At 35.7% G+C, this 12,096-nt stretch overlaps 1 protein-coding gene and 1 long non-coding RNA gene across 5 annotated transcripts in view; one reads left to right on the plus strand and one right to left on the minus strand.

The window, feature by feature from the left end:
* Positions 1–12,096, plus strand: part of NEXN (nexilin F-actin binding protein) — a 71,619-nt gene that overhangs the window by 15,274 nt on the left and 44,249 nt on the right. For all 4 annotated transcript variants that reach the window (XM_057500346.1, XM_036890216.2, XM_057500347.1 and 1 more), the window contains exon 2: positions 11,989–12,067. In XM_057500346.1, coding sequence (XP_057356329.1) covers positions 12,041–12,067 — 27 coding nt within the window. In that variant the 5' untranslated portion in view covers positions 11,989–12,040. The remainder of the gene's footprint in view (positions 1–11,988; positions 12,068–12,096) is intronic.
* Positions 2,367–3,069, minus strand: LOC130683369 (uncharacterized). The gene is made up of 2 exons (XR_008997041.1): positions 2,946–3,069; positions 2,367–2,914 (listed from the first exon to the last, which is right to left on the minus strand). It is a non-coding gene; the product is annotated as an uncharacterized LOC130683369 (long non-coding RNA).

Raw genomic sequence — 12,096 nt, forward strand, 5'->3', positions numbered from 1 at the left:
AATATCTTAATGTATGTCACCGGCAGGGAAATGTAGGTTTTTACTAAAGAGTATAAATTGTAGTGAGGGAGACCATGTGTAGTGAACTTAATCAAAATTATTGATATCTACCAATGTTAGGTATTATTCTAGAGTTTTCCACATATGTTATCTCACCTAATCCTACCTAGGAAGCAGCAGAGTTGGAATTTGGATTTAGGTCTGATTATCAAATTGTGGTAATCAAAGTGTGAGGTGATGAAGGCTTTTATTTGTATGAGGGCAGTGGAAATAGCAAAATAAAATACAAGAACAAATTTTTTTTAATGTTCATAAATCTTGACTATCTAATAAAATTTAGGAGATATAGAAGGGCAATGGACCAGAAATAACTCTTTAAGATTTGAGAAGCTATGAGAATGAATAGTAGGTATTTTTGTTGGTTATATAGGAAGAAATATCTAATAGGTAACTCTAGATATGATACAATGGTTCAGGTAGGAGAACAGGACTAGAGCTATTTGTTATTTTTATCTAAGACACGCAGAATTAAATTACTCATACACCCTGGTTAATGATATACCTTAATCCATGCATGGCCTGCTTTTACCTAGGTAGTTATTAATAATGTAATAAGCATCTGCAGACCCACTAAATAACAAAAGTTATGACCTTGTTAATAATTATGTAGAAACATGTCCTGCCCACCTTCATCATATTGTCTCCTCCAACAAAGAAAACTTCTAGCCCCTGATGGTGTCACTGGGAAGTTCTTACAAACATTTAAGGAAAAGGTAATACCAATTGTATATGAACTCTTACAGAAAATTGAAGAAGAGGAAATATTTCCCAACTCATTCCATGAGAGCAGTTAGTACTCTGTTAACAAAAGTAGACATTACATGAAAATGAAACTGTGGACCAATATCCTCATAAACATGGATGCAAAACTTCTTAACATAATTTTATCAAACTGAATCTATTGCTATGTTAAAAGGACAGTTCATCATGATTAAGCAAAGAGTTTATCCTAGAAATGTAAAATTAATTTAACATTTGAACATACATTAATATAATTCATTAAAAGTAAACAATAGTAATAAAAAATTTTAAGACATAAAAATAAAAACCATATAATTATATTAATAGATACAGAAAAAAACATTAGGTTAAATCCAACATCCATTCCTGAAATTACTCCAGCACAAAAGGAATAGAAAGGAACTTAATCTGATAAAGGGCATCTAAGAAAAATCTGTAACTAAAATCATATTTAATGGGGAAAGACTGGACATGTTTCCCCTAAGATCAGGAACAAGGTAAAGATGTCTGCTCTACTTCTGTTTATGTGTACTGGAGGTTTTAAGTAGTACAATCAGGTCAGAAAAAGAAATAAAAGACATCCAGATTTGAAAGGGAAAAAATGTTAACTCTTCACAGATGTAGTAATCCTCTATGTAGAAAATCCGATAGAATCTACAAAGAGCCAATGGAACTTATAAGTTAATTTAGCAGGGTAAAGATCAGAATGCAAAAATAAATTATATTTCTATATACTAGTGACAAAGAACCATCAACTGAAATCTAAAAAGAGCAACATCTACAACAGCTCTGACACTTATGAAATTACTTAGGGACAAATCTCATAGAAGATGTGGAAGACCTGCATAATGAGAACTACAGAACATTTCTGGGAGAAAATTATAAAAATCATAAATAGAGTTATACTGTGTTCATGGACCAAAAGACTTAATATTATAAGCATGTCAATTCTCCCTAATCCATCTACAAATTCGATGCAATCCCAATCAAAATGTCATTTTTACAGAAATGAATCTGATTTCAAAGATGTACATGTGAATCAAAGGACCTAGAATAGCCAAACTATTTTGAAAAAAAAATAAAGTTAAAGATATACTACCTTTCTCATGGCTCAGTATAAAGTACACTAATCAAGACTATGGCATGGTGACTATAGTTAGAAATAAAAACACTGATATTGATATCAAGAGGGACAAATAGATTGATGGAACAGAATGGAGGGTAAAGAAATAAACCCACACATGTATGGTAAACTGATTTTTGACCAATTTGCAAAAGCATTTCAGTGAAGAAATGATTAAGTTTTTTCAAAGAATGGTCCTGGAAAAATTGTTATTCATATGCAAAAAATTGAATTGTCACTATATACAAAAATTCACAAAAATGGATCAAAGACCCAAATGCAAAACCTTAAACTATAAAACTTCCAGAAGAAAATGTAGGATAAGTTCCTTCTGACTGTGGGTTAGGCCAGTACAATACCAAAAGCACAAATTATGAAAGAAAAAATGGATAAAATAGCTTTTATCAAAATGAAGAACTTCTGCTCTTCAAAAGATGTTAAAAAAAAAAAAATGAAAGGACAAGCCAAAGACTGGGAGACAATATCTTTCAACTCATACATCTGATAGAGGTAGTATATCCAGAGTGTAAAAAATACCCTTATAACTTAATAAGGGGAAAAATAAAAAACACAGTAATAAAATGGGCAAAAAAAAATTAAACAGAGGCCCTGGGATTAAAGATGGTGGCATGAAAGGTGAGACAGAAACCTCCTCACTAACCCACATGTAATAAGAAAATATAGTTAATACAACTAATCCTGAAAGAGCAACAGGAAAGAAGGCTGCGCCAGACTGCATACACTTGGAGAAAAGAACAGACCTCATGGAACAGGGTAAAGTACCAAAGCCATGATCCAGTGGGACACAAGCCCTTCCACCACCCCAGCTCACTGGAAGAGAAATGGAGCAGGGAGGAGGTAGAGGCCTAGGACTGCTGACCACCCAGCCCTGGAGATCTGCTCTGGGAGCATGAACATACATTACATGTTGCTCTGGAGATTAGTGGGGTTGGAAAGCTAAAACAGGCAGAATACTTGGAGAGACTGAGACTCCAGCCACTTGTGGAAAATAAGGATCCACATCCAGCCACTCTGGGACAAAAGAAAAGCGGGCAGTCTGAGAGACTTCCTAGCAGCTAGAGGGCTGCTAAAGGGGCAAAGATTGCACTAAACTTGGTGCTCAGGAGAAAGGACAGCTGGAAAAAATTGTCCAGGTGCACTCTGCCCTGGTTGGGAACTTTCAAGAGCTTCAGGCACTTCATCCCCCTGGCTGGCTATATAGCTCTGAGGTCCCCCACTGTGATACGCAGCCTACTGTGCCTTTCTCCTAGTAGGCACCAGGTAGAAAATCGGCTGCTCCCACCATTGCACCATGCCAGCCAGAGGGAGGCTCCACCTATGGCAGCTACAAGTGCAAAGCATAGAGGCTTCTACATGTGCCCTCAGCCCACTGACCCTGGCAGTGGAGACGGGCACTGCAGCCATGAAGCAGGAAACAGCTCTTTCCTTCCGACAGCAGTGCCACTCACCTGAGACCCCTGCCATCGCTACAGGGGCTGAGCAGCTCCAGAGAGTAGAGCTTCTGGGCAGTAGAGGGTGCCACATACAAATATGAAACATCAAAAGAACCTGGTTCAAACCAAAATCCCACAAACACCAGAAAGAGGGCCAAGTGAAACTGAACTCATCAAACTTCCTGAAAGAGATTTCAAATTAAAAATCATAAACATACTCATAGAGGTACAGAAAAATATTCAAGAACTCAGGGAAGAATTCAGGAATAAGATTTGATCATTAAAGAACACAGTATCTGAAATGAAACATACACTGGAGGGATGTAAAAGCACATTAGATGAGGTAGAGGAAATGGATAATGAAATAGAAATTAGAGAACAAGCTGAGGCACAGAGAGAAAAAGGGATCTTTAGGAATGAAAGAATATTGAGAGAACTGTGTGGCCAAATGGAACAATAGTCACATTATAGTGGTACCAGAAGAAGAGAGAAAAAGGAATAGAGAGTGTCTTTGAGGAAGTAATTGCTGAAAACATTCCCAATCTGGGGAAGCAGATAGTCTCTTAGGCCACGGAGGTGCACAGATCTCCCAACACAAGTGACCCAAGGAAGACAACACCAAGATATATAAAATGGCAAAGAACAAGGATTAGGAAAGACTATTAGAAGCAGCCAGAGAGAGAAAAAAGATCACCCATCAGGTGATAATCAGACTTCGCAACAGAAACCTTACAGGCCAGAAGGGAGTGGCATGATATATTTAATGCAATGAAGCAGAAGGGCCTCAAGCCAGGAACACTCTACCCAGCAAGATTATCATTTAAATTTGAACGAGGGATTAAACAATTTCCAGATAAGCAAAAGCTGAGAGAATTTACCTCCCACAAACCATCTCTACAGTGCATTTTGGAGGGACTGCTATAGATGGAAGTGTTCCTAAGGCTAAATATCTGTCACCAGAGGAAATAAAACCACAGTAAAGAAAGTAGAACAATTAATTACTGAGCAGATGCAAAATCAAATCAACTACCCCCAAAGTAAGTCAAGAGATAGACAAAATGTACAGAATATGATACCAAATATATAAAGAATGGAGGAATAAAAGGAGGGAAAAAAAGAAACTTTAGATTATCTTTATAATAGCATACTAAGTGAGTTAAATTAGACTGTTAGATAATAAGGAAGTTACTCCTGAACATTTGGTTATCACAAACTAAAGCCTGCAATCAATGGCAATAATCACATATCTATTGATAATCACCCTAAATGTAAATGGGATGAATGCACCAATCAAAACACATAGAGTCACTGAATGGATAAAAGAACAAGACCCATCTATATGCTGCCTATAGGACATTCACTTCAAATCCAAAGGTATACACAGACTGAAAGTGAAGGGATGGAAAAAGATATTTCATGCAACGAATAGGGAGAAAAAAGCAGGAGTTGCAGTACTTGTATCAGACAAAATAGACTTCAAAACAAAGTCACAAGAGACAAAGAAGGACATTACATAATGATAAAGGGGTCAGTCTAACAAGAGGATATAATCCTTAGAAATATCAATGCACCCAACACATGGGCACCTACATATGTGAAACAAATACAGAATTAAAGGGGGAAATAGAATGAAATGCATTCATTCTAGGAGACTTCAACACACCACTCACTCCAAAGGACAGATCAACCAGACAGAAAATAAGTATGAGTACAGAGGCACTGAACAACACATTAGAATAGATGGACTAACAGACATCTACAGAACACTCCACCCAAAAGCAGCAGGATACACATTCTTCTCAAGGGCACATGGAACATTTTCAAGAATAGATCTTACACTAGGCCACAAAAAGAGCCTCAGTAAATTTAAAAAGATTGAAATTGTGCCAACCAGCTTCTCATACCACAAAGGTATGAAACTAGAAATAGAATATTCAAAGAAAACAAAAAAGCCCACAAACACATGGAGCCTTCACAACATGTTCCTAGATAACCAATAGATCAATGACTAAATAAAAACAGAGATCAAATAATATATGGAGCCAAATGACAACAATAATTCAACACTGCAAAACCTGTGGGATGTGGACAAGACCGTGCTAAGAGGGAAGTATATTGCAATACAGGCTTGACTCAGGAAAGAAGAACAGTCCCATATGAACAGTCTAAACTCACAATTAGTGAAATTAGTAAAAGGAGAACAAATGAGGCCCAAAGTCAGTAGAAGGAGGGACATAATAAAGATTACAGCACAAATAAAATCAAGAAGAATAAACAATAGAAAGAATCAATGAAAGCAGGAGCTGGTTCTTCGAGAAAATCAACAAAATAGATAACCCCTCAGACAGACTTATCAAGAAAAAAAGGCAGTCTACACACATAAACAGAATCAAAAACGAGAAAAGAAAATTCACTACAGACACCACAGAAATACAAAGAATTATGAGAGAATAGTATGAAAAATTATATCCTAGCAAAGTGGATAAACTAGAAGAAACAGAAAAGTTTCTAGAAAAATACAACCTTCCATGGCTGACCCTGAAAGAAACAGAAAATTTGAATAGACCAATTACCAGCAATGAAATTGAATTGGTAATCAAGAAACTATCTAAGAACAAAACTCCTGGACCAGATGGCTTCACCACTAAATTTTTCCAAACATTTAGTGAAGACCTAATACCCATCCTCCTTCAAGTTTTCCAGAAACTAGAAGAGGAGAGAATATTTGAAACTCGTTCTATGAGGCCAGCATCACTAATACCAAAACCAGGCAAAGACACCACAAAAAGAAAATTGCATACTAATATCCCTGACGAACATAGAGGCAAAAAATACTCAACAAAATATTAGCAAACTGAATTGAAAAATACATCAAAATATCCATCATGATCAAGTAGGATTTATTCCAGGGATGCAAGAATGGTACAATATTCGAAAATCCATCAATATCATCCACCACATCAACAAAAAGAAAGACAAAAACCACATGATCATCTCCATTGATGATGAAAAAGAATTTAACAAAATTCAACATCCATTCATGGTAAACACTCTCAACAAAATGGGTATAAAGGGCAAGTGCCTCAACATAATAAAGGCCATGTATGATAAATCCACAGCCAACATCATACTAAAAGGTGAGAAGCTGAAAGGTTTTCTTTAAGATTTGGAACAAGACAGGGATGCCCGCTCTCCCCACTTTTATTCAACATAGTTCTGGAGGTCCTAGCCATGGCAGACAACACAAAGAAATAAAATACATCCAGATTGGTAAGGAAGAAGTTAAACTGTCACTGTTTGCAGATGACATGATATTGTACATAAAAAACTAAAGAATCCACTCCAAAACTACTAGAACTAATATCTGAATTCAGCATAGTTGCAGGATACAAAATTAATACACAGAAATCTGTTGCATTCCTATACACTAACGATGAACTAGTAGAAAGAGAAATCAGGAAAACAATTCCATTCACAACTGCATCAAAAAGAATACAATACCTAGGAATAAACCTAACCAAGTAAGTGAAAGACCTATACCCTGAAAACTACCAGGCACTCATGAAAAAAATTAAAGAAAATACCAATAAATGGAAATACATCCTGTGCTCATAGATAGGAAGAATTATCTCAAAATGTCCAAACTGCCTAAAGCAATCTACAGATTCAGTGCAATCCCTATCGAAATACCAACAGCATTCTTCAACAAACTAGAGCAATTTAGTTCTAAAATTTATATGGAACCACAAAAGACCCCAAATAGCCAAAGCAATCCTGAGAAGGAAGAATAAAGCTGGGGTTATTACACTCCCCAAATTCAAGCTCTACTACAAAGCCACAGTAATGAATACAGTTTGGTACTGGCTCAAGAACAGACCCATAGATCAATGGAACAGAATAGAGAGCTCAGCATATATGGTCAATTAATATACGATAAAGGAGTCATGGATACACAATGGGGAAATGACAGCCTCTTCAACAACTGGTGTTGGCAAAACTGGACAACTACATGTAAGAAAATGAAACTGGATTATTGTCTAACTCCATACACAAAAGTAAACTCAAAATGCATCAAAGATCTGAATGTATGTCATGGAACCATAAAACTCTCAGAAGAAAACATAGGCAAAAATCTCTTGAATATAAATATGAGCAATGTTTTCCTGAACACTTCTCCTCAGGCATGGGAAACAAAAGCAAAAATGAACAAATGGGACTACGTCAAACTAAAAAGTTTCTGTATGGCAAAGAACACCATCAACAGAACAAAAAGGCATCCTACAGTATGGGAGAATGTATTTTAAATGACATATCCAACAGGGGGTTAATATCCAATATATATAAAGAACTCACACACCTCAACACCTAAAAAGCAAATAACCCAATTAAAAAATGGGCAGAGGATATGAACAGACACTTCCCCCAAGAAATTCAGATGGCCAACAGGCACATGAAAAGATTCTCCACATTGCTAATTATCAGGGAAATGCAAATTAAAACCACAATGAGATTTCAGCTCATACCAACTAGGATGGCCAACATTGAAAAGCCTAGGAACAACAAATGCTGGCAAGGATGGGGAGAAAGAGGAACCTCCTACACTGCTGTTAGGAGTGTAAATTAGTTCAGTCATTGTGGAAAGCAATATGGAGGTTCCTCAAACAACCAAAAACAGAAATACCATTTGACCCAGGAATTCCACTCCTAGAAATTTACTGAAAGAAAACAAGTTCTCAGATTCAAAAAGACAATACACCCCTGTATTTATTGCAGCACTATTTACAATAGCCAAGATATGGAAGCAACCTAAGTGTCCATTAGTAGATGAATGGATAAAGAAGAGGTGATACTTATACACAATGGAATGCTATTCAGCCATAAGAAAGAAACATATCCTACCATTTCCAACATGGATGGAGCTAGAGGGTATTATGCTCAGTGAAATAGCCACGTGGAGAAAGACAAGTACCACATGATTTCCCTCATTTGTGGAGTATAACGACGAAGCAAAACTGAGGAACAAAACAGCAGCAGACTCACAGACTCCAAGAAAGGACTAGTGGTTACCAAAGGGAAGGGTTGGGAGAGGGTGAGTGGGGAGGGAGGGAGAAGGGGATTGAGGTGTATTATGATTACTACACATGGTGTGTGTGCGATCATGGGGAAGACAGTGTAGCATAGAGAAGACAAGTAGTGACTCTGTGGCATCTTACTACACTAATGGACAATGACTTCAGTGGGGTATGGGAGGGAATTGATAATATGGGTGAATGCATTAACCACAATGTTTTTCATGTGAAACCTTCGTAAGAGTGTATATCAATGATACCTTAATTAAAAAAATGTAAAGAGATTCTTCCATAAAAGAATTTTTATGGGTAGAAAAGAAACATGAAAAGATGTTCAATGACACTGGTTATTAGGGAAATGTAAATTAAAATCACAATAGAATGTCTAAAATCAAAAAGACCATACCAAGTGTTGGTGAGGATATACAGAAAGTATTAACTACCATATACTATTGATGCAAAAATAAAATGGTACAGCCACTTCGAAAAAAATTTGGGAGTGTCTTAAAAAGTTAAACACACATATACCCTATGTCCTAGACATTATACTTTATTTTCCCAAGAGAAATAAATATTTTTATCTATTCCAAAACTTGCCTAGTCTTTCATGCAATTTTTATTTGTAATATTAAGTTATTGATTATAATGATTCATACTAGCTTTATTTATAGTAATCACTAACTGGAGACAACCCAGATGAACATCAACAAGTGAACAACAAATTGTGGTACATTCACACAATGGAATAATATTCAGTAATACAAAGGAATGAACTATTGACTTGTGTAACAATATGGATGAGTCTCAAAGTAATTATGCTGAGTGAAAGCCAGACAATAGAGTATATACTACATTATTCCATTTATAGAAAATTTAAATTAATCTACAATGGCAGAAAGCATATCTGCCTGAGGATGAGAATGGGAGAGGGAAGAAGAGGAGGAAGGTAAGGGGTTTGATAAAACTTTTGGGAGTAATGTATATATTCCTTATCTTGACTGTGGTGACAGTGTCACGGTTATGTACCTGTGTCAGAACTTATCAAATTATACACTTTTAAAACATGTAGTTTACTGTATGTAAATTATATTTTAGTAAAGCTGTTAAAATTTTTTAAGTCCAGTAGATAAATAAAGATAAAATTCTAAAAATTATCTAGTTAATCCAGCAGTAGGCAAGATGAAAATTCAGTTTATCCAGCAGTAGGCAAGTAGGAAAAGAGAAATAGAGGAATTAAAAAAGAGAAGACAAGCAAGAACAAATAGTAAAACGATAGCTTTAATTCCATTCATAAAAGTAATTACATTAAATGTTAATGTACTGACCATTGCAATTAAAAGAAATATTATCAGAAGTCATTTTTTAAAACAGCAAAGTCCAATTATATTTTGTATCAAAGAGATGTACTTTACATTTAAAGACATAGGTGGAAAGTAAATACAGGACACAAAATCAATACATAGAAATCTGCTGCATTTCTATATACAAATAATGAATTAGCAGGAAGAGAAATTAAGAAAACAACCTCATTTATAACTGTGTCAAAAAGAATAAAATACCTATAAAGGTAGGGGAGAAGGGTGTAGGGATGGGTGAAATAGGTAAAGATGATCAAGAGGTACAAACATCCAATTATAAAATAACTTAGTCACTGTAATAAAAGTACAGCATAGGGAATATAGTCAACAATATTATATCTTTGTATGTTGACAGATGGTAAATACACCTATGGTGAGCATTTAATAATGTATATAATTGCCAAATCACTATGTTGTACTGTATACCAACTATATTTCAATTTAAAAAAGCAGAGTCCAACCATCAGTAGAACAAAAAGACATCCTACAGTATGGGAGAATATATTCATAAATGACATATAAGGGGTTGACATCCAAAATATATAAAGAGCTCACACACCTCCACAAATAAAAAGCAAATAATCCAATTTAAAAAATGGGCAGAGGATACGAACAGACACTTCTCCAAACAAGAAATTCAGATGGACACAGGGACATGAAAAGATGCTCCACATCGCTAATCATAAGAGAAATGCAAGTTAAAACCACAATGAGATATCACTTCACACCAGTTAGGATGGCCAACATCCAAAAGACAAACAACAACAAATGTTGGCAAGGATGTGGAGAAAGGGGGACCCTCCTACACTGCTGGTGGGAATGTAAATTAGTTCAACCATTGTGGAAAGCAGTATGGAGGTTCCTCAAAAAACTCAAAATAGAAATACCATTTGACCCAGAATTCCACTCCTAGGAATTTACCCCAAGAATGCAGCAGCCCAGTTTGAAAAAGACATATGCACCCCTATGTTTATCGCAGCACTATTTACAATAGCCAAGAAATGAAGCAACCTAAGTGTCCATCAGTAGATGAATGGATAAAGAAGAGGTGGTACATACACACAATGGAATATTATTCAGCCATAAGAAGAAAACAAATTCTACCATTTGCACCAACATCGATGGAGCTAGAGGGTATTATGCTCAGTGAAATAAGCCAGGTGGAGAAAGACAAGTATCAAATTATTTCGGTCATCTGTGAACTGAAGGAGCAAAAACAGCAACAGACTCAGAACCCAAGAATGGAGTAGCAGTTACCAAAGGGAAAGGGACTAGGGAGGATGGGTAGGAAGGGAGGGATAACGGGAAAAAGGGGCATTGCGATTAGCACACATAATGTTGGGGGGGTGGGCACGGGGAAGGCAGTACCACACAGAGAAGACAAGTATATAGCATCTTACTATGCTGATGGATTGACTGTAATGAAGTATGTGGTGGGGATTTGATAATGGGGGCAGTCTAGTAACCATAATGTTGCTCATGCAATTGTACATTAATGATACCAAAAAAAAAAGCAGAGTCCAATATATGCTGTGTCCAAGAGATATACAAGATATACATATACAAGACATAAATAGAAAATTATGTACTATGCAAATTAAACTTAAGAAAGTTGGTGTAGTTATTTTAATATCAGATAAATTCAAGACAATGAGTTAAGGAGAAATTTCATGACAAAATGATTAGTTCAAACAGAAGATATTAAAATCATAATGTATACGCACTTAATAGAGCTTGAGAATACATGAAACAAAAATGACAGAAAGAAAGGAAGAAAGGGACAATCCACAGAGCTGAAGACTGATAGAAGAACTAGGCAAAAGAAAAAAATATATATTAAAGTCATAGAAGATCAACCTTGACCTAGTTGATATTTATATAATAATACACCCAATAACTGCAGAATACAAATTCTTTGTAAATCCACTTGATATATTCACCAAGCTATTCTGGGCCACAAACTAACAATGATCTTTTAACACCATGCACCTTGTACCTTCCATATCCTGAATCTTGGGAAAAGGAAAAGCAGATGAGGGTTATCACAATATATTACTTTCCTGGATTATGTCAGTATTTTCTGAGAGGCAATTGACATGCTATTTCTGTTTACAAGAATACATAGCATATTAAAAACTTAGGTAATTAAAAACTCTTATTCAATATTACTGTATTTCTTTCAGGTGCAGAAATATACAAAGCTCCATAATTACCCCACAACCACATAGAGCAAACATGAATGATATTTCCCAAAAGGCTGAGGTAAGTCCAAAAAGTTAAAAAAAGAAAGT

The sequence above is a fragment of the Manis pentadactyla genome, chromosome 4 (assembly GCF_030020395.1).
Source record: "Manis pentadactyla isolate mManPen7 chromosome 4, mManPen7.hap1, whole genome shotgun sequence".
NCBI lineage: Eukaryota > Metazoa > Chordata > Mammalia > Pholidota > Manidae > Manis > Manis pentadactyla.